Here is a 23,335-nt window from a genome sequence, read left to right as displayed (position 1 = left end):
CCCATCTGACTCCCTCCCCCGGTACCTTAACTCCCCCCGCCATATCCTTATTTCCTGCCATCCATTTGTTCTTCCATCCATCCTGCCTCCTCTCCATCTCCCCCCTTCAGGGACGGGGCACTGAGGACTGTGGCTGAGGCTGAACCCACGTCCAGCCACACAGTGACTTGCCTCATGCACCAGTTCAACCACCCCGTGCCCAGCCCAAGCACTCTCATGAGTTGGTGTGTTCATTTCACAGCCATCCGCACCATTTCCATCATTCACTAACTCACTTTTCCAAGCCCAGAGGGTCCTGCCTCCCATCCCGTGCCAGCTTACTGTTGACTGTTGTGTGCCCTCAGGTGAACTGCCCTCATCTCAGCCGTGGATTCTGCACACCGCGCATCCGGGGCAACACCTGCTTCTGCTGTGACCTCTACAACTGCGGCAAGTAAGTGCTGAGTCCCCGGGCACAAAATAATGCTTTGACCACAATGGCACTAAAAGGACTGGGGAGGGGGCTCACAGGAGGGACCAGAGCAGTAGAAGACATTGATCTGTCCATAGATTCCAGCTGACATAACAGGGGCACTTGCCTTCTCTGCGCCAGACATCATGCTAAATGCTTTTAATACGTGATCTCATTTAAGTCTCATCTGTGATGTATGTAGAACTATTCTGCTCACTTTACAGATGATGCGACTTAGAGGAAACAGACAACTAGCCCAGGGTCATACAGAACTTGAAAATGGTAGAGGTAGGGTTCAGACCCAGTTCTGCGTAAGTCCAGGTTCAACAACCTTCAAGAAAGAGTTATTACATACTTTCTCTATACCTGGCCCTGCTCTAGACACTGGAGATTCAACAGTAAAAAATAAAATCCTGCGGCCTCATGGGGCTTATATATTTTGTCAGGGAAGATGGTCAACAAACACAGGCATGTAGACTAGGCCAAGTGTTGATCAAAGCACTGAAGAATGAATCAGGAAAGGTGGATGAAGAGCGACATGGCGGGGAGTGTGTGAGTGGTGTTAGAGCAGTCAGGGAAGGCCTCTTTGAGGAGGTAACATTTGTGCAGAGACCTGAGTGAGGGAGAGAGTGACCCACATCCAGGTGTCAGGTGTTTCAGGCAGAGGGACAGTAAGTGTAAAGGTGCCGAGGCAGAAGCAGGCTTGGTATTGGTTCTGCTGCAACCACTCTGGTTCTCTGCTCTCCAATTGTGAAATGTTACTTATTCTTTCTTTCAAAACATATTTATGTGCTAAGAATACTAAGACTACTGCTGAGGAGCTTAAAGACTAGTTGGTAAGACAGACACGTGAACAGTTGGTTGCAATTTAGTATAAGTGTGGTGGGGGTGTGCTCGGGCCCTGCTGTCCAAATGACTGGCAGAGTCACTGGGGGGTGGACGGCGGGGTGGACGGCGGGTGGACAGTGTCAAGGAGGGGGTGATATGGGAGCTGAGATTTCAAGGCTAAATAGGGGGTTAGGAGACAAACCAAAAGGGGTAGAAGAGGGGAGGGTATTCTGAGCAGCTTCAAGGGTAGGGGTAGATCTCTAGATGGCAAGAGAGGTGGGTAGAGCTGTCAGGTCAGATCATGGAGGGCTCATTGGCTCGGGGAATGAATGTGGACCTGACCCTGTAAATAACTGGGAACCATTGAAGGGTACACCATAGAAGGTGGGTTTGAGTGGTTAGAGATTGGAGGTAGCTAGGAGGCCAGTAAAAGAGTCCAGGCCAAAGAGGTTCAGGGGCAGCAGAAAGCAAGGGGCACTTTTAAGAGAAATTTAGAAGATGGCATCAGCAGGAATGCATGAGCAGGTGATGCAGAAAATGAGTGAACAGCCCTGCACGTGGGGTGTGTCAGTCGCTCTGCCCCGGCATCTGCTCTCTGCAGACTCTGCATGAGTGCTGAGGACCTGGAGAGGGGGAGGAATTGGCAGAGGAGTCCTGGATGGAGCTGGACCCAGAGGGGGCACACGGATTACAGCCGCCTCTTAGTATTTGGGGGCCAGTTTCTCTGGTTTGAGGATTAAGAGCTGTCAGCCTGTTGGGCACATCAGTTGTTTCCGTACCTTGGCTATGGTGAACAGTGCTGCGATAAACATGGGTGTGCGTCTAGCCCTTTGAATTAGTGTTCCTGCAGCCTGCAGGTAGGTGTCTACGAGTGGGATGACTGGGTCACATGGTAGATTTATTTTTTTTATATTTTGAGAAACCTCCATACTGTTCTTCATAGAAATATGACTATAGAATTGAAACTACCGGGGGGGGGCGGGGAGGGGAGCCAGTGGACTATGGTGGAGAATCGATCATGGGTGCCTTGGGGGTGGGGGTTGTGTGGTGACATGTATCTGAAGAGGGGTCCATCTATAACCCTAAGTCATACGGTGCCATAAAGCAATGTTACTCCAATAAGAAAACAAAAAAGGAAAAACAAGGAGCTGTCCCACTGGAGCGGGGAGGAGAGAGAACACACACCAGCCCTTAACCTCCTTCGCCAACACCAGCCTCATTTCGTTAAAAGGTTTGGCGGCTGAGGAAGAAAAACATAAAGACTCAAATGAGGTTTGGGGATTGTCTGGGAGGTTCAATTATTCATGCTGTAATAATAACTAACACTTGTGAAGGACTTCCCTCCTTAGCAGCCGTGATTGAGAGCTGGCTATAATTGCACTTTGGAGCCCAGCCTTCCAAAAAAGATCAAAGGAATGCAAAATAGGGCCTGGGGGAGTTGGGGTTATTTTGCTATCTTTCCCTTGGCCCCCCCTTATCCCTCTCTCCCCTGCTCTGGCCTTCCCTGTCTTTTTACCTCCTCCCTCCTCTTGACATCCTCCCCTGGCCTGTTCCCGTCTCCTTTTCCATTTCATGACCTCCTGAGCAGGGGCGAGCTGGGTGCTGGCCAGAACACCACCCCTACCTCCCCCGGGTTGAGAAGCGATTCCTTGCGGACACGCCTTTCTCTCTGCGATTAGGTGTGTTTCTGGGAATGATCTGAATAAACTAAATCCTACTTTAAGTTCCACTTAGCTGGGCCCCTAGGTGAATTTTTTTTGAAAGTGGAGACTCAAGCCCAATTTATCTTCCTGTCAGTCTGATCGTCATAATAACTGACTTTCTTACTTTCTTAAAGCAAATTATGCCAGTATTGTCTTCAAGGCTCATAAGAAAAATTATGAGGAATTCTGCTAAACTCCGGGCTCCCCAAAGGCAGAGAACATGACTAAATCTTATCTTTATCCTCAGGCTCCAGCACAGGACCCAGCCTGAGTAAAGGCCTGAAGAAAAGGGGGTGACATTTGCTAAAATGAAACAAAAAGAATACCTTTTCACCAGGAAAATGAAATATTGGGGTAGGCCACTAAGAGGGTATCTGTCAAGACCCTTTTCCAAATCTGTAGCAAAGATTCCAAGGGCAGAGCTACTAGAACAGGACTTACTGAGCTTTTCGTCAGGAGATAAATGGTATCACTAGGTCAGAAACCAAGGCCTTGAAACTTAAGAGGTGATAATCCTGTAAGAGAGGGAAGACTTTTTCCTCGACCAGAGACTTTCCAGGCAGCATCAAAGAGTTCCTAAACTCAGGACCGAAATATAGTTAACAACAAGCAACAAGCATTCCTTATTGTTGTTGTTGTTGAGGAAACATTGCCTCACAGCCCCGTCCACGTCCACGATTCAGGGGAGCAGGCTCACACCTCCTCCTCCTCCGAGCATCGCCACGCCCCGCCCACCGCCAGACCACCCACATGCCTTTGGCAACAAGCATTCCAAGGCAGGGAGACTTTAATTCTGCCGAATACGTATTTGTTTTCCTCACACGAAGCTTATTTTTAATCAATTGCCAGCTCCTCCAGTCCATTTCCTGGAAAGGAGGCCAAGAAAAAAAAGTGGGAACAAAAACATCAGGCCGTCATTTGTACAGTGCTACCAAAACAGAGTTTCCACTGTCCCCTAGAACCCACAGACCTTCTTTGACGTCAGGGGCAGTGAGGTTTTAATACCATAGATTATTCCATTTAGCCTTGTCCAGGAAGGTGGCCTTCTCTAGGACACAGCCCCTCAGCAGCTGCCTTTTCACAGTACTTGGCTCCGCTTTGGAGAGGTCAAGTCATTATCACTGGTTTTCAGTGTGTAACCGAAAGGAAATGAAAGGAAATGGCGTGGTTTGTGAACTGCTTCAGCTGGTAATAAAATGAAAGCAGATCCCTTACTTTTCATTCATTCCTCCCTTTGATAAGCGTTTATGGAGCTCCCACTATTTGCCAGGGGCTGCGCTAGAGGAGTGGGCATTGATAAAAGGGAGTAAGGAACTCACTTCAGCAGGGGGAATATGGAGAGGGGACTTAGATGGCTTTTCAGAATATGTGCAGCAGGGTGGGGGTGAGACTGCTTGTTGCCACCGCCTGTCCACCAAGAGTTGGCAAATAATTCCAGGCCCCTATCGAGCAGCAGAAGGGCGTCCTTTATTCAAAATGCGTTGCCTCCAACACTTGGTGAAATGGGGACTGAAACACAGAGAGGTTATCCGTTTGTCTGGTCACACCCATCGAGTTGAGCGTAAGGAACTGAAAGCCAGTATGGGGTAATCAATCTCATGATCAACGCAATGATCAGTCTTTGAACTCACTTATTCACTCACCAAGTATTTATTGATGACCTATAATAACATTGCTGTCACTGTGCTAGGCAGGGAGGGAGACAAAAGGATGACTAGCATTTAGACAGACTTCACCTGCACCTTGGCCTTGCTTGTCTCTTCAGCACGTAGCGCAGTACTCAGCACTGAGTAGGCTCCATAAATACTGGAGAAAATGAATAACTGAATTATTAGCACATGCAAAGCACCAGACTAAGAGGAACAGACTGTCTGAGGCTAATGAATGGACACTGGGGTCCTTGAAGAGGGCGCTAAACAAGTGAATAATGAACAGAGGGAAAGACAAGGATGGGTAGCGAACAGAAGGGGGGATTCTGAGCAAAGGTTTGGAACGAATAGCTAGACTCGCCAATTTGGGACCCCTGGCGACTCCAGCCTACCTGGAGTGTGGATTCCACACTGGAATCAGATTCGGGCCAACTGAAGAATTTGGACCCTATTTCCTGAAGGTAATGGGGAGCCATGGAAAGATTTTGATTCAACAAATGACTTCATTTAAAACACCTTTTAGGAAGCTCGCTCTGCCAGTGGTAGGATCTGTCATGCAGGCTGGGGGTAGGGATGCAAAAGATGGAATTTCAGAGGAAGCTCTGGCCTAAGACTGAACCAAATATTGTCATGAATCTCCAGCAGAAACAATCCACATTCGTGTGCCAGACCCTGATCCAGATCTAAGTATTAACTTTTTTTGCTTTGTCATTCAGTAAATAAATTTCTTTGGCTGCTGAAGCTGCCCGAATTGAAGCCAAACACATATTCTCCAAAATGAGTGAATTTTTAACAAGACCCCATTTGTGGTCTCTGCCTTTAAAGTGTTAATGTCTTCTAAGAACAACATTCAGAGGCTTGGATCGTGTTGCCAGGGGCTGGCTCTTAGAGGGGAAAAGATAGGACTGCGAGTTTTGGCGGCCTCTCATTATGTGCTGGAGTGCTGCTTCCATGCGTTCTCTCATGAAATCCCTGGGCTCAGGAAGGCTAAGAAAGTTGCTCAGGGTCAGCAGCACGTAAGTGACAGAGCCAGGATTCCACTGCAGCGCGACACCAGAGTCCTGGGAGATCCCGCGCATCTCTGTTCTCAGCCCGCCCCGGACGTGTTAGCAGCAGGCCAAGACCATTTCCGGGAGGCGAGAAGCTAACTCTCAAGCCTCTTCTGTGCTCCTGCACCCACACCCTCGTCCCCACAAACATAGGTCTGCCCTTTCCAGGGGTGAGTCTTGCACAGCTGTGCCTTTGGGGGTAGTAAGTGAGCTGCGTGTCTTCCTCGCCAACTCCAGAGCCGAGTGTAGGTTCCCACATTCTGTTCCTCGGCAGGAATATTTTTTGGTTTAACTTCGGGCATCAATTTTATTTATTTCTGTTGTTATTTTTTCAATTGCAGTAGCTTTGGTCAACGTATTTATTTGTATAACAGAAGTATAGAATCTCTGCCCTCAGGTGTTGTTACCACACCACACCCATCACCAAGGCAGCCTAGTCCTCCACCATAATCCATTGTGCTGGTGGGGAAAAATTTTAATTAAAATTAATTAATTACATTTTTTTAAAAACCCTAAAAGCAAGTGTGGCTATTGAGCACTTGCGATGTGGCTGGCGAGACTGAAGAAATATTTTTTTTTTTATATTCCTTCATTTTAATTCATTTAAATTTAAATAGCTAAGTGGGACTAGTAGCTACCACATTAGCTCAGATTTCATGAATTCACCTATGTAAAATGCTTAGCACTGTGTCTGGTACCTAGGAAGTGTCAATAAACACTGGGATTAGTTAGTGATGGTAACAAGTGTTTCTCTGGCAGGTAGGGGTTTTTTTGGATAACGAGCAATCACATTCTGATTTATCGTAGCATTTATCGTAATATCTTGCTCCCTGAGTGCCCTTACCACAGCTCCCCACCTGCCAACCTATCTTTTTGCTAAGCTGCGTGGTAGTCAAGGCGCGCAGGACAGCCTGATCCCTGGGGGCTGACTGCAGTGTCCCTCTCCCTGTCCAGCCGTGTGGAGATCACCGGCGGGTACTACGAGTACATCGATGTCAGCAGCTGCCAGGACATCATCCACCTCTACCACCTGCTCTGGTCTGCCACCATCCTCAACATCGTCGGTCTGTTCCTCGGCATCATCACCGCTGCTGTCCTCGGAGGCTTTAAGGACATGGTAAGGAAGGGACTTTCTATACCACAGAGACCCGGGTGGGTGGAGGTGTCAGGCTAGGTGTTTGGGAGGCCATGGACACCCGGGTTTTGGAGGGAGGAATTAGAAGTAGTTGCTTCAAGAATGTAGCTGCCTTCAGACATCTCCAGTTGAAGGAGCCGGGTAATGTCGTCAGTCTGCAAATATTTCTTGTTAATGTGAGTTGCCCGTATGCTTGTGATACATCCTGGGGGTGGGTGAAGGAGGGAGAGTGTTCTGAGTTCTCCTGTTCATGCTGGTTATATAAACATAAACTTTCATAGCCCCTATGTGTGTGTTCATGTGTGGGCATGTGGACGTGCCCAAGCACACACATGAACTCTTAGTAGCCATCTGGGTAGTTTTTCCCCCTAACAGATTTTGGGAGAGACGGAAGGAAAGGTTTTTGAAGCTACAGGTAAGAGTAATTATAGTGTCGGACATCCTCGGTGGTGCAGCGGGTTGAGCGCAGTGATGTGGATCTGTCCGCAGCCTCTGCAGCGCGGGTTCAATTCCCGGCCCGCTGGGGAGATTCCCACATGGCGTGGCAAACCTCTTCTATCTCGCCCGCTGCTCCCCTCAGCAGTGTATTTCATCAGTCTGCTTGTTCTGTTCCCCCCTCTGTCTCTGGTGAATCCTCTCATCGTCCCACGCCTCTGATCGGTACCCCAGCTCTTGTATAAATAAACAATTTTTTTTTAAAAAAAGAGTAATTGTAGTATCATAGTGTCTCCCACTCCCCAAAATTCATCCTGGAGTTTTTCCAGAAAGAGCGTCTGGGCCCTTTTCTTTCCTCATTTGAATGACCAGCCCTAGGCTAAGCTGCCTGCCAGACTGTGTCCTCAACCTGGACTTCAATCTCAGGCTCCCCGGGTTCCCTAGCTTTCTTTCAATTCTCAGTATTGTGAGTGGCTGCAAAGGCACCCGGCACTCAGCACCGGCAGGTGCTTCATCAGCATAGACCTTGTCTCCTTTGCTTTTCGAGCATTTCTGAGCATGTGCTTATTTCACGAGCCTGGGTCTCTAAGTATGGAGATAATAGCTTTAGCGCTAAGGTCACCAGCCTGGCTTCATTTTGGAAAAGAATCACCCGTGGCACTTAAAAAAAAAAACACACACACAAAAAACAGATGCTTCAGCCTCTCCTCCAGGGTTGATTTACTTGGTCCAGATGGTCTAAATGGAAGCCCTGCAGCCAGGGTCGAGGTCCATTGCTTTAAAGGAATGTCCTACGTGTACTCAGGGAAATATTTGATCCCCCAAGGGGTGTTCTTTTGCCCCCAGGAATGATGCGGGTAGCTAGGCCCTGAGCTGTTTCTGGCCCATTTTTGGTCCCCAAGGAACTGGAACCGGAAAGGCAGTTTGTAAACGTGAGCCTGGACTGTCCAGAGGATGAGTGAAAGGTGGAACGGGGCAGGGGCAAGGAAAAGTCTATACAGTTTGGGGTAACAAGGCCCCAGCAAAACCAGGCTGACTGCAAATAGTTTCTGTTCCTGCTGGTGACCCTAAGTCAAGAGAAGCCCCTCCCTGGATGTCCAGTCTGGCTGCCTGTGCTTCTCGTTTAGCTCTCCCTCGCTCACATATGCATTTCTTGTTCCCGCACCCCGCCCCCCGCCCCCAGTTCGGGGAAAACCCAAGCGTGAAGGGGCAGGGAAACATCAACACCAAGGGTGCTGGGCTCCTTGTTGTAGACCTGGGGGCGGAGGTGACAGGTGAAAGCAGAGGCATTGTGTAGAATCTGGGCTGCTCTGCCTGGCAGAGTCTCCCTGGGTTGGCAAGTTGAGGAGCTGTGACGTCAGGATGGGTGTTCAGAGTTCCCTGAACCATTCCTAGAGCTTTCAGACTCTAGGATGCAGTGGCCAAGCTACCCTAATGCGCAAGTGCTGTGGGTGGTGGCTATTTGGTAGACTCTATGGGGTTCCTGCGGGGACACTTACAAGCATCAGTTGACCCTCGATGTACGCACGGGTCTATTTCTGGACACTTCATTTCAAAGTGATCTTAGATTTCTAGGGGAACAGAGCATTTGTTCATGGTCTATCTCCCAATAGGTGGCAGTAATAGCCCTTTATCACTGCAAAGTGCTTACCCAATGACTGTCTTCAGGCCTCACCACTAACACTACCTTGTGAGGTATGCTGCCCCCATTTAATAGAGAGCCAACGAGTCAACAGAGGTCAAGTGCCCTGCCCAGAGCTAAATAGCCATGCTTGGGACTGGAGCCCAGGTCTGTTAGATGCCAGAACCTTTATTCTTTCGGCTCCATCCCAGCTGCCCCTAACTAGCATTTGGGTAGCCCTCTGTACTTTTACAAGTGTTCTAACAGACAGACATTACCTCCTTTGTTTAGTTGCTTTAATTAAAAGAAAAAAAAAGCAAGTTGCTTCCAACTGTTGGGAGATTCTTTAGCGATAGAGGAGGAAGGTGAAGGAAGTCCTAAGCATCAAAGGCCGATCCTGTGAACTTAAGCAAGGAGCAGTGGGAAGAACGAAAGAAGAAAGTGAAGGTCAGGGGGTGAGATACCCGATTCAAGAGGCCAGGGAACAAGTGGGAGTATAAGATGGTGCCACCAGTGGGGCACCGGTGCTTAGACACTTTATGGACTGAGACGTGGCATAGAATATCCTGTACCATCAAACAGTCAAGCCTAAATGAAATCCTTTCTCTAGGTTCACATGTGGTTGGTGACTTGTGGTGTGTCTCCTCCCTGAGGGGAATGCCCTGGGGTCTGCAGGGAGGCCCAGGGGAGCTGGCTTATGAAAGCCTTTCCTAGGGAGTGAGGACAGCTAGGAGCTGCCATTTCCAGAGTTGTGCGATCCTGAAAAGAAAAGAAAAAGATGTCTTCATTTCCTGAGCAGAGGTGCTTGGTGAAAAGGATCTTGAAGAAATGTTTGATGAAGTATTTGTCGACCTAAGATATAAGGACTTGAGATGAACCTTTTAAAAATGACTGTATTTTGATATCTTGACGTTTTCTCTTAATTGGTGTCTGCTTTAGAGTAAAGTTGGGACTAAAAATGGCATACTCTCCAAAGTCCACAAGCATTGTGTCAGAATCAACTTGGTTGCTCAGGAAAGATTGTTTACACTATTTCCTGAACTACCTCCTAACTCATTTGACTGGAGCTCAGATTAATAATAGGGTGTCACAGCTGAAGCCCAAGAATTTTAACAGAATAACATACAAACTCCTATATACATGCACAAATAGAGATAGAGACCAAATTTATTGTAAAATTGGAATGATTGATTTAAAATAAAACCAGACCATTATTTGGGGCCATCTCTTTTGCCCCTTCCCTGCCAACCTCTTCACTTCACCTCCCTCTCTGCCCTCCTCTCTGTTTTGTTGCTTTGTCCATTTCCTCTCCATCATCTACTCTTTTTTTTAATTTTTTAAAAAAATATTTATTTATACAAGCACTGGGTACAGTCAGAAGCGCGGGAGGGTGAGAGAATTCACCAGAGCCAGAGCGGGGAGCAGAGCAGGCAGAAGGACCGAAGTACACTGCTGAGGGGAGCAGCGGGCAGCAGGAGAGGTCTGCGCGCCATGTGGGACCCTCCTCCGGTGGCCGGGGAGCAGCCGGGGATCGAACCCCCCGCGAACCGGCGCTGCAGAGGCCACGGGCAGCTTCGCAACCCAGTGCTCAACCGCTGCGCCACCGGGGAGGCCCTTTATCATCTACTCTTGACTCTCTATGACTTTTCTGTGCTCATTCAATCTTCCCCTCATGTTTCTTGTTTGTTTTTTTCTCTCTCATAATCAACTTCCTTTCAACAATCATCCTGGGACCCTGACCTCACTGAACACAAAAGCTTCCATAGATAGTAGTTTACATTGTGTGATTGTTTCTCCAAGGTTAGGCTTAGTTTGTTTGCGTAGAAGAAATGGTTTCATTTTGCAAGAGCAGGAGAGGGTGTGTCTGTAATTGACAGAAGGCCAAAGGAAGAGGAGTTCTGGGACTTCCCCAGAAAGGAAACTTCTTAGAATTCTGGTGGAGAGGTAAGGGCATTTCTGAGCACTCTATCTTTGTGAAGGGAGCTGGTCCTTGGCATGATCAAGAGCTCAGCTCCCTGTCACACTAGAGAGACTGGCAAACATTTCTTTCTCTGGTTGTCTGTGAGCTGCATCTGAATGACTTGAGGTTTGTAGCTCTTCAAATGTCCTCGAAGTGTAAACAGTAACCTGCTCTAAGGAAGGGAACAACAGAACCGTGTTGAAACTTGCTGTAAGGGAGTTTTACCCTGCCAGCACCCCCACATGGTTGCCTGTGCCACTGCCAAAGCCTTGCCCATACATTTTCATCACTTGAGAGGAAACTTCTGCTCTCCATTAACATGGAGGAGACATTGATTTTGCAGACATCTCTAGATTACCCATAGGAATGGAGGCGGTGTCAATGACCTGGGATATGGAAAATAAATTAGCCCACACTTTACCCACGTGGCACTTCTAAGGTACAAATCGCAGTGAATAATGAGCAGTGATACCTCCCTTTAGCAGTGCTTTGGCCTCTGTTGTGAGCCGGACCCCCGTCCTGGCCAAGATTCATTTTAATTTGAAGGGCTAGACATGTCACCATGTTGTAAATGGAACACCCATGAATTACATTTTTTTCTGCATTATTTTGTTTGCAGAAGAAAAAGAGGGAGGCGAGGAGGGAGGGAAGGAAGTGAAGAGAGTGGGGAGGGGGGAATCATTCAATACATTGCTTGGTCTTTCATGATTTCTGTGCACGCTAGGGTTTTGCCTCCAGCCTGCAAGACTGATGAGAGCAAATACCCTTCACCTCGGCATGAGGGCTCCTTGACAAGGATGGAAAGCACAGGCATCCTCACAAGGTCCATAAGCCCCTTGTAATGCACCTCATTTCTGTCCCAGCAAGAGCAGTGGCTCTGATTTTGTATTTCAGATCTTACTTCTTTTCTTTTAAAAAATCACAGAAATAGAACATTTCAACTTTTCTACAGATTTGAGTTTTTCAAAATAATAAGTTGGGGGAATGACACAAGGAACGCTTGTAGTTGGAAAAACTTTGGCTACATAGTGGAAAGTGACAGTGCCCACTGACCTTCTACTCTTCCTATGTCCCCCAAGATAACCACAGTTCACAGGTGGGAATCCGTTCCGATTCATTTCTTTGCATTTGCACACACACATACATACATATATGAGTGTTTGGATCCTTAGAGCCATTTTAGGTTTACAGCAAAATTGAGAGGAACGTACAGAGATTTCCCCTCGACCCTCTGTCCCCACACATAGAAGGCCTCACCCGGGATCAACACCCTCCACCAGAGTGGTGCATTTGTTACCAAGGAGAAACCTAGATTGACACGTCAAAATCACCCAACGTCCATAGTTTCCCTGAGGGCTCACTCTCGTGTTGTATATCCTAAGGGTTTGGACAAATATGTAATAATCTGGGCATCGTTATAATATCATGTAGTGTTGTTTTACTGCCCTAAAACTCCTCTCTCCTCTGCTTATTCATCCTTTCCCCCAAGCCTCTGTAGTTTTGCTGGTGGCTTCTTTTTTTTTTTTTTTTAACTTAACAATATGTCACAGACCGCTTTCTCTGGCACTAATGCATTCTGGACAGCTTCTTCGGGTCCACATCATGATCAATAGCTGCCTGGTCATGCCCAGTATGGATGCACCACAGTTTATTTAACCAGTCTCCTATGGATGAAGTTTGTTTATAATTTGTGTTTTTCTACAGAACCCAACTCTCCCGGCTCTGAACTGCTCTGTTGAAAATGCCCATCCAACTGTTTCCTACTATGCACGTCCTCAAGTGGCGTCCTACAACACCTACTACCACAGCCCTCCTCACCTGCCACCGTATTCTGCGTATGACTTCCAGGTATGTCTCGAGAGAGAGAGAATGCTCCATTACTCTTGCTCTCGCTCATGCTCTCTTGTTCTCTTCTCAACTGTGGAGGCTGCCCGGTATGTACGAGGTAGCCAGGCTGTCTGTCCCTGATGGCACTTAGCGGCCTGTGGACACCAGCGACTAGCTTAAGGACCATGTGGGCAGACAACGATGGGAGAGATGAGGCGGGCAGGAAACACACAAATGGAGAAGAATCAGAGAAATGGATGAAAAGGGGCGGGAAGGAGATAAGATGAAGGTGTCCCAAGTTGCGTTGCCCTACACCAGAAAGAATATGGTTTGGCTGGGGAAAAAGTGGCTTGTTTATACCTTGCCATGGCCACAGCAGATTTGCCATCCCTCTGCCACAGGAAGAGGCCTGGTCCTGCTCCTTGGCACAGGACATCCCGAGCCACACAAGGGTTTGAAGCCAATCTGTAAGGAAGAAAGAGTCCCCACTTTTTTTTAAAGATTTATTTATTTATTTATACAAGAACTGGGGTACGGGCCAGAGGTGTGAGGGTGAGAGGATTCACCAGAGACAGAGCGAGGAGCAGAACAGGCAGATGGACTGAAGACATGGCTGAGGGGAGCAGCGGGCGAGTCAGGAGAGGTCTGCCGCGCCATGGGGGCTGCTCCCTGGCCGGCTGGGAATCGAACCCACGCTGCAGAGGCTGCAGACAGCTTCACAGCGCTGGCTCAACCTGCTGTGCCACCAGGGAGGCCCGAGTACCCACTTTTTCTCCAAATCCCCTAATGAGGACTACACAGAGAAAATATTTTTTTGTAACGCCCCCTCCCCTTTCCTGCCCTATTATCGTGTGGGTCAGAAATAGTGTTACTGAATTTCCCCTCTCCCCTTTCTCTTTTGAGCTGAGACTAAGCAAAGAACAACAGAACCCAAAAAAGGCACTTAACTGAAAGGATCCATTGTGTGCAGAGCACTGCACTAAGCCCTTCCAGAAAACAAATGAAATGCTCCTTTAGGCGTTTACAGTGATTGTAAACCCTTGACCACAGAAGACCAGGGCCACACTAAAATCTAGTTAATTCATAATTTGCGGACCCAAGGAAATACCTGTGAAGTGACGGAAGCACGAATGAAGTCGCTTCTATTGACAAAGTGCATGAATGTTCCAAGGGAACATAAAGGGAGACTGTTGGGGGTGCTTGCACTAACCAGCCAGCTTAGGAATACAGCCTCGTTTGGAGACAACCTGATTTCAGCCTCAGATCAACAAAATAATTGAAACTGAAAAGCCCCATTGAGTTGAATCAAGGTATACGTTTGTTTGGCTTTGGGGGAGGTCTGGAGCTCTATATTTGCAATAGAAATATATAATGTTTCAACTCTTTCGCTTTTATAAAATTTAGCACTAGAACAAGGTTCTAGAACAATCCGCGAGAGCTTGGAAAAAGTAATGTTGGAACTTGTTTGAAAACCTTCTGAATTCACACTACCCCTTACACCTCTTTGGCCCTTTCTCCCTCCCTCCTCCTCTTCACCCCGGAAACCTCATTTTATTTACCAGAATCCACTGATTTTTTGAGTATTTGCTTTGTCTCATTGTCCTCTATGTCAATATCCACTATTTGTCTTTGTCAGGCAGACTAAGGCTTTTCCCTTTTTAACAAGCAGCGCCTTACGGAGCAGCAGTCCTCTCCGTCACACTCTAAGCTAGGAAGTCCCTATCTCATATGGAGTCATCTCGCTCTTCATCATTCCTTATTCAGGTGCTACCCCAAGGAGGAAGCAAGATTGACAATGCCAGGGGTGACTCAGGCTTCTGGTTTCAGTGCAGTCAATGTTTATACTCCCTGTTTCCATGTGCCAGGCACAGTGGTAGGAGCTGTGGATATAGATATTGAATGAGACATAGGCTCTGCATTAAAACATTCATATAGGGACTTGGGGTGGTCAGGGGACAGCCAGGGGGACAAAAAAGTAAATAGAGTGTTATGAAACCCAGAGACAGGCTATGGAACCCAGCGGGGGGCCACAGCTCTAGTCACCTAGCCTTAACCAACACTGCAGGCTCGCAGCAGGGACTTCGGCATTTGTGAAAGACTGTACTCTTTTTTTTAAGATTTATTTATTTATTTATACGAGCACTGGGTACAGTCAGAAGCGCGGGAGGGTGAGAGAATTCACCAGAGCCAGAGGGGAACAGAGCAGGCAGACTGACGAAATACACTGCTGAGGGGAGCAGCGGGCGCGGCAGGAGAGGTCTGCCCGCCATGTGGGACCCTCGCCTGGTGGCCGGGGATAGAACCGGCGCTGCAGCGGCTGCGGGCAGCTTCACAGCCCAGTGCTCAACCCCTGCGCCACCAGGAGAGGCCCGAAAGACTGTACTTTTAATACCAGCTCCCATTCATTGAGCGCTTATTGTATGCCAAGCATTATGCTAAGTGCTTGTGTCATCTCATTTAGTCCTTGAGGGGAATGCTCTTGTCATTACCATTTTTAAGATGAGATGACTGAGTCATGGAATTTTCTAAAGCCACAGAGATGGTAAGTGGAGGAACAAAGATTAGACTCTAGGTCTGACTCCAGAGACTGGCTTGGGGGATTCTTTGGAGCAGCTGTAAGTTTGAACATAGCATAGCTCTGTTCCCTGGTTAATGTTAAGATGTTAATACCTTCCTTCTATTGGTTTAAATTATGGGCTTTCTGGCCTTTACTCAGAAAGGGTCTCTTTACGCTTCCTGATTACATTATTAATTGCTCCCTGCTCTAGCACTCGCTCTCTCAAAGTTCAGGCTGTCTTTTGCGTTCCCTTTTTGGAGGCTTGATAACTGTATGGTGTGGGTTTTGAAGGGTGTGTTTTTAAGTGATTGCTTTCTCCCTCGAACTTAAATGGTGTTTCATTTTAGTTTTCGAGCTTTCTTTTGTTCACCACGTTCCATTTCGTTATAGTTTCAAAGGAGGAAATACCAGTGTTTATCCAAGAAAGCCAAAAGGACAGGGAAACATCTGCTTATGTTCCCACATAAATAGAAAGCAGTCAGCAAAATGCACAGCAGCTCAGCAGCTCTGACAATAAAACCTCCAAAGCACAAACCTGCCAAAAAAAAAAAAACAAAAAAAACAAACAAAAAAAAACAATGGCCAGCGGTCCCTTATGTTCTTCTCAGATTGCAAAAGGGCCCACATTACAGCAGGAAAACGGACCTATTCTAGTATTTCTTCTGAACTACTTCCTCATTCTGGTCGTTTCCAAATGGGACTATTTATGTGCCTTTGGGTTTGAAGATTTCTCTTTCCTTGTTACCCTAAGGCTTATAGAAGGAAGAGAAAAGAAAATGTGTTTTAACCCTTATAGTCATGCCTCTGTTGGGTAACTGGCCAGTTAGGAAGCTTGGGAGACGCTCCTTGTGCTCAGACCGGGGGTCCGGTCAGCTGGTCCTGAGGAAGTTCTAAGTGCTGAGCTTGGAGAAACCGGATGCTGTCACATGCTGAATTCCCAGGTGTCTGTGTTTCAATGAACTCCCATCCCCCAAAGCAGCAAGGCTATCAGCTGGGGCCTCCTTCACCTCCTTGCTCATCAACCCGAGGCTCACTTCTCTCGCGCTTGCGCTCATTTCCTCATTGCCCATACTTCTGCTTCAGCTCAGCCATCCACATCCGGTAGGTCCCTTTCTTCTGCTGCTGGGAAATTCGACTCTGTGTAGCTGGGGGTCAACCTCTTCAGGATTCCAGCCATAATTCGTAGTCTGACATACCAGGCCTTTCCCCCGACTTCGGTTTAAGCTTGGACTGTCCTTTTCCTGTCCAGTCGGTGAACTGCCAAGTGTAGCTTAATACAAAAGTCTCAGTTTATGCAAAATGCAAGTGCCTCCATTTATGCTCTTTACTAAATTGCGTGAGAATATACTATATCTTTGCCACCAAAAATGACCCATTAGAAATTGGGCCCGTTTAACAAAAGCATTGCTTGGATCCTGGAGGAGGTGTTCTACGGCACAGGGTGCTGCTTCCACTCAACCTTTTCCTTTTATTTCCTCTCTCCTGCTAAGGGGAGAGGAGGGGAATGCAAAGATCTAAGAGATCCTGGATGTCCCCCTTGGGGCACAGCATCTTTAACTGGTAACGTTTATCACCTGGCGGGTTCCAGGGCTCTTTCCAGTGCTGCTGCCTCACAGGGTGCTTGAAGGGAGGCACATGCCCTGACAGAAGAGCACGTTGATCTGGAAGAGTGGAGGCCAGCCGTCAGGCAGAGGGGGAGCAGGCCAGAGTGGAAGAGGAGGGTGTGTGTGCCCTGAAAGGGTGTGCTTCTCATTTAGCACCATCGACCTGAAGGGCACCCCAGTCTCTGAGAAGCGGCACACACAGCTCGAGTGGACTAGGCCCTGCAGAAGGCTATTTAGATGCTTTGCATGCTTTGTGGTATGTGGAGATTCAGAGCTCTGTTCTTCTGAGCTGCCTGTCCCATTAGTGAAGTCCGCTCACAGGCAGGAACCAAAATGCACTAGGCCAGCTCCCCAGCTGCAACAAAGCCAAATCCTTCCTAAGGTGCCTGCCTGTTGCTAGGAAACTCCACGCTGGTACTGTGGGCCTTTTCCCCACCAAACCTCAAGGGTGTGTGGACCGCAGCCAGTTAGCTCCCTAGCTCTGCCAGGAGGCCTTCAATTTTATCCTTACGATGCCCCGTATCCTCACAGGGAAGAGAGCGTTGTCCCCTCCCTTCCCCCTGATATTTCTCAAACATGAAACTGAGAAGGGAAAAGCTGGAGGATGTTGTGCGCCCCCCCCCTTTTATTATCAAAGTGTACAACTGCCCCCCCACAGCAGCTGCTGCCCATAGAAGCCTTTTAATGCCTTTCAGGCCAGAACTGTCTGTAGCTCCACTGTAGGAGACTTGCCCCTCCCTTCTGTGGCTGGGAACACCTAAAACTGGCCTCCCACACTCACTGTCCTGGAGTGGGATTTAGAAGGGCAGCGGACCACGTGTCCAGGCACCGATTCTTATTCCTGGTAGGGTTTTGTTCCCTCTAGTTAAGGGGCAACCATTTTTAGTTGAAGAAAACACCAGATAGAGGAGAGAGGGGGAGGAGAAACAAAGTTGGGTGTGAGGTGGAAAATGAGGAAATCAGGACACTGGCGTCTTAAGAAGTCCATCTTCCTGGAGGGAGGAGAATATGCGAGATTTTAGAAAGGAATCTGGCTTGTTTTGAGTCCACTGCTTCAAGTTGTCTTGCCTTTCAAGGCTCTGTGGGTTCTGTAACCCTGTCATTCCTTCACTCGGGGTGAAATAATGCATGGGGTAATGGCAGCTACCGTCTCTGCTCGGTCCTAACATGGGCTAAGAGACAGATATTTCAGTGTCTCGGGCAAGACCCAGAAACCTGAACAACCCTTTCTACGGACGTAGAGGTCAGGACTGAGGACAAGGAGAATCAATACGTGGTGTCAGAACAGCGGAACCCTCATGTTGAGGCTGACCCTAGATTGTTCCAGACCTGAAAAAATGGCATTATCTATGGAGACTCTGGCCAGAACAAAGTGAAGGTGTGATCTCCTTAAGCAGCACTTGAACTCTTGAGAAATTTTGAGATAAGTGGATTTTTAAAAATTATTATTAATATACCAGTTGCTCCGAGAGCTAAATACACAGAGAAAATTGCACTTCTTCAGCTGTTGGCTTCTGTTTGCTCTTCCTGAGAGCCTAAAACCGGCCTCCTGCCTTTTGCCATCCCTATAGCCCTCACCAGCCTTCAGGCCTCAGCCATGCGCCACCACTGGTGCAAGGTAGCTGCACCCACAAGGGGTATCCTATTCTTTGAGTAGAACATTTATTTTTTCAAAAAATGCCAAGTTCATCTTATATACCCCCGAAGTTGTAAGTCACTCGTTCAACATTTATTCAGCACCCACTACTTGCCAGGCACTGTCTTAAGCTCTGGGGGATACAGCAATGAGCAAAACAGGTCAGCCCTTCTTGAGTAGGGAAATCACTAGGGTTAAGGGCAGATACATGAGCCAGGGGAAGAGACTCCTAATATGCTAATTGACTTGGTATTTTGAAAATGCATGCCCCCTCCCTGCCCAGAGATGAGCAGTCAGGCCACAAAAAGTGAACGGAATCCTCAGTGTCTCTGCAGCCTGACAAGTTACCCCTCGTTGTTATCACCGGCATTCATTCCCATCTCCACGCCGCTCTTCCCTCTTTGCGCTCCAGCCTGCTCTGCTCCTGGGGAGTTACGTGGGATAGAGACTGTTGGCCTTAGAAAGCTCTAGTTCAAAAAAAAGCCATTTAACCTCTCTGACCCTCGTTCTTTGTTTTGTGGTCTATGAGGTGGACTCCTTATGTAGTATGTTCTCTGAGTGAAGACATTCCCAGGTATTAATGGCTTAATCCTCAATAAATGTTCTTTTTAAATTTTTTTTAGATTTTATTTTATTTTATATAATTCTTACATCATTTTTCATATTTGCACAATGTATGCATTTTCATTCTGGTTATATTCCCCATACAATTCCCACCCCCCTTATTTTGGCCCTAGTCCCTCCTCTCCTCCCTCCCCCCCCCCCCCCCCGTTAGTGTGTCTCTGGTTTACAGTTGCTTGTTGATTTTGATTTTTTTCTTTATTATAATTAGTCTTTTTCCTGGTCCCTAATTTAGGTTTTCTAAATTCCTGCTATGAGTGAGACCATCTGATATTTTTCTTTTTCTTTCTGGCTTATTTCGCTGAGCATGATCCCTTCCAACTCCACCCATGTTGCTGCAAATTGCATGAGTTTATTTTTTTAAAAAAAAGATTTATTGGGCCTCCCTGGTGGTGCAGCGGTGGAGCGCTGGGTTGCGAAGCTGCCCACGGCCTCTTAGGCGCTGGTTCAATCCCCGGCTGCTCCCCGGCCACTGGAGGAGGGTCCCACATGGCGCGCAGACCTCTCCTGCCGCCCGCTGCTCCCCTCAGCAGTTGCTTCGGTCCTTCTGCCTGCTCTACTCCCTGCTCTGGCTCTGGTGAATTCTCTCACCCTCCCGCGCTTCTGACTGTACCCAGTGCATGTATAAACAAAACAAACAAACAAATAAATAAAAAAAAAGATTTATTTATTTTTATACAAGAATTGGGGTACAGGCCAGAGATGCAGGGGGTGAGAGTATTCACCAGAGACAGAGCGGGGAACAGAACAGGCAGACGGACCGAAGTACACTACTGAGGGGAGCGTTGGGCAAGATAGGAGAGGTCTGTCCCACCATGTGGCCGGCTGGGAATCGAACTCGTGCTGCAGTGGCTGCAGATTGCTTCATAGGTTGCATCTTAACCCCAGCATCACCAGGGAGGCCCGAATTTATCTTTTTTGATTGCTGAGTAATATTCCATTGTGTATATGGAACACATCTTCTTGATCCAGTCATCTAATTTTGGGCATTCGGGTTGTTTCCATAGCTTAGCTATTGTTCTTTTTTTTTTTAAAAAAATTATTTATTTATGCATACAAGAGCTAGGGTATAGGCCAGAGGTGTGGGGGGTGATGACTCACCAGAGACAGAGTAGGAAACCTACCAGGCGGATTGGCTGAAATACACTGCTGAGGGGAGCAGCAGGCAAGACAGGAGAGGTCTGCTGCACCATGTGGGTTGCTCCTTGGCCAGCCAGGATCGACCTCGTGCTGCAGAGGCTGCAAATTGCTTCATAGTGCAGTGCTTAACCCCTTGCGCCACCAGGGAGGCCCTCAATAAATGTCCTTAAGGCCCAACTACCTTTATGAAGACTGGTTGGGGTGCGGTTGCCATAGCTCAAGGTCTGAGAGGTATAGGAGGCTTGCATTATAAACAGAAAAGGGAGTGGGGATGCAAGAGACAACTTGGAAGTAGGAGCAGTGGATTCATGATGGACTGCACGTGGGGCTCCAGGGAGCGGTAGGACTCAGACCAACTCTGCATGAGCTTTGCAGCCTGAGTGACTGCGAGGTCGTGGAGCAGCTGGGTTTCTCTGCCCTCAGAAACTCTGTGAGGTTTGGCAGCTCTTTGTTGTTCCAGACAGAAACAAACTTGATCCATATTCAGTTTTAAATAATGACTGACTTTGGGGAATTGCAACCTCACTCCCTCAACCCATGTTTTCTTTTTATTACACAGCATTCCAGTGTCTTTCCATCTTCCCCTCCCTCTGGACTTTCTGACGAGCCCCAGTCAGCCTCACCTTCGCCGAGCTACATGTGGTCGTCCAGCGCGCCACCCCGTTACTCTCCACCTTACTATCCACCCTTTGAAAAGCCTCCACCTTACAGCCCCTAAAGAGGAATGTCTGCTGGCTATTGAGATTATCGTGGCTTTTGTATTTCTGCTTTAGTGGAAGTGTGTAGGGTACAAAATTTAAAGTGTGATTCTTAACGCATAAAGTTTTACAGTGGCCTGCCAGGCTAGGGAAAGATAGGGTGAAGCTTGTTCATTATCAGTGTAGAGCAGGGGTAGCGAGGCCAACCCGTGCGTCCACGGTGGGCAGTGCCCTTTCCAAGCAAGGCTGGGGAGCTACCCCAGCGAAAACCTTGCTTGTTTGGATGCGCACCACACCGGGCACGACTAGTCGGGAGCAGTGCGGCTGCCATCTGTTTCGCTTTGTGTAAATGGAGTGCTGTCCTCCGGCCCTTGGCAGAGTGCCCCCCTAGCACCTCGGTTGAAGCACCTGGCTTATAGGCTCTATCTTTCCCTACCACACAAGTCAGTCCCTAAGAAAAATTTCCCAGACGTCAGTTCCAATACAGAGAGTTCTGGCTAGGATTTTGTGTGCTTGTGTCTGGATGTTGAAAAAAGCTGCCCATCTCTCTTACTCCTTTCTTCTCTGTATTGTAAAAATGGCTGTTGTGATCATTCCGCTCAGCTTTTGTTATCAGTACCTCCCAAAGGGAAAAGTGCAATATTCCCTCAAATAGTAGGGAACAGGAACGATTGTGCAGGAAGCACTGAAATGCACAGAGCAACGCGTGACATGTTGAATGTAGATCTGTTACACATCTGACTTAGACGGCGGTTCTACGACATGTTGCAGTATTACAAAATACATTTGCTACAGGAGATATTAATCCTACAGTTAAAATTCTGAGTTAAAAAAAATGCTAGATTAGGTCCTTGGGTTGTGATATGAATTGTTACTAATCTTTGTGACTACTTAATCTTCAAATATTGTGCTTCAGCTCAGCAAACCGCACGTATCTGGCACCCCACCCCAAAGGAATCATTTGTATTTTAATGCCACTGCTCTTAATGGTCCTTTTTTCTGTTGAGACCAATCACGACAGCATTCAAGATTATGAAAGTGTTACAATGCCGCTTCAAGTCTGCAAAAACCTCAAAATGTAGCCAACTTGACAATCTTTTAAGTGTTATCATAGATTTAAAATCCATCTGGCACACTGCAGTAGGTAGCTGTACAGATCTTTTCATTATACATAGCTTTAAACCATCGACCCAATGAATTTAACACTTTGGCACCCTTGCCTTCACTTCTAAATGAACACTTTTCATTGCGATCTTATGTTAACCTGAGACTTGATTGACTTAAAGGAAGATTGATAATCCTACACTTGTGTAATGTAAAAATACAGGGCTACAGGAGGGTACCTAATTAGACATTCTGCAAACACAGAACATATATTGGAAAATTTTCCAGCCAATTTCGCTACCTCCCGACCTTAGACTTGGGGTAGCAGGCAAACGCTGGTGCTCCCGTCTACCTTGTAGACACCCAGCCATCAAGGATTATCAAGGCACAACACGTGCACTCACTGTTCACAGTAAACGTTTGCAAACATTCAATTTAACTTCTGGCATCACGAATGATGTCTCATCCAGATCTCAAATCTGAAAAACTATAATCCTTTTATGTTATATACAATTACCATTATTTTCTACAGTTCTAAGCATATTAAAATTCTATTGGATTTCAAAAAGGGACTAATAACCAATTGACTTACTATACAAATATCAACTTGTAATACTCAATGAAATTTCTTGCCGTTTACACTTAACCTTTTGCTTTAGTAATGTGTATGACTATTTCATTTTTTAAAAGGCACCATTGCACACTATAACCTACATTTATCACATTTCTTAAAGTGTTAAGATTCTATGACTCATTTCTATGTATTTTTCTTACTTTACAACAAAATAACTTGAAACAGTATAGATTTTGTAACACTTAATTTGAGCAGCTTCTTTTTTTATTACATTGAATTATATAAAGTGCATGTTACCTTAGAAAAATTAATATTTGCTGCTTTACTCTTTTGCAGAACATTTGCTGTAATGAAGGAATTTGTATTTCCAATATGTACCTTGACTGCATTTTGTAATATTTACTGCTTTATTCCTAATTCTGCTTTAAAGTATCGAACTGGGCATGAAACATTAAAATATTAATCCAGAACCTGTGTAAACTGGATGTTGCTTAAAATCTGTATCACTGCCATGTTGGAAACCCAGACTGCTTTTGTGATGTTTCAGATTAATAAAACTATCCTCCTTATCCACTTACATCTGTCTTCATGGAATCCACAAAAGTAGCACAAATGTTCTAAAGCAACTGACAGCAGCTGACTCACTTTTGACTACTGTGGTTCAAGATACAATGGGATGCTATTAACCAACAGAAATAGCCTAATAATTTTGTCATGCTGTCATCAGAAATACAGCTCCAGCC

At 46.9% G+C, this 23,335-nt stretch overlaps 1 protein-coding gene across 4 annotated transcripts in view; it reads left to right on the top strand.

The window, feature by feature from the left end:
- The window catches only part of TMEM255A (transmembrane protein 255A), a gene marked incomplete at both ends in the record, with an annotated part of 48,983 nt that extends 28,049 nt beyond the window's left edge, over nt 1–20,934 (top strand). For 3 of the 4 annotated variants that reach the window (XM_084258334.1, XM_084258335.1, XM_084258333.1), the window contains 4 exons: nt 345–433; nt 6,635–6,797; nt 12,536–12,679; nt 20,776–20,934. In XM_084258334.1, the coding sequence (XP_084114460.1) occupies nt 345–433; nt 6,635–6,797; nt 12,536–12,679; nt 20,776–20,934 (555 nt within the window). The remainder of the gene's footprint in view (nt 1–344; nt 434–6,634; nt 6,798–12,535; nt 12,680–20,775) is intronic. The other variant, XM_084258336.1, reaches the window with a different exon arrangement.
- Between the last annotated feature and the right edge of the window lie 2,401 nt (nt 20,935–23,335).

This window comes from Talpa europaea, assembly GCF_964194135.1.
Source record: "Talpa europaea genome assembly, chromosome: X".
Lineage (NCBI taxonomy): Eukaryota > Metazoa > Chordata > Mammalia > Eulipotyphla > Talpidae > Talpa > Talpa europaea.
This window is presented reverse-complemented; position numbering and strand designations above follow the sequence as displayed.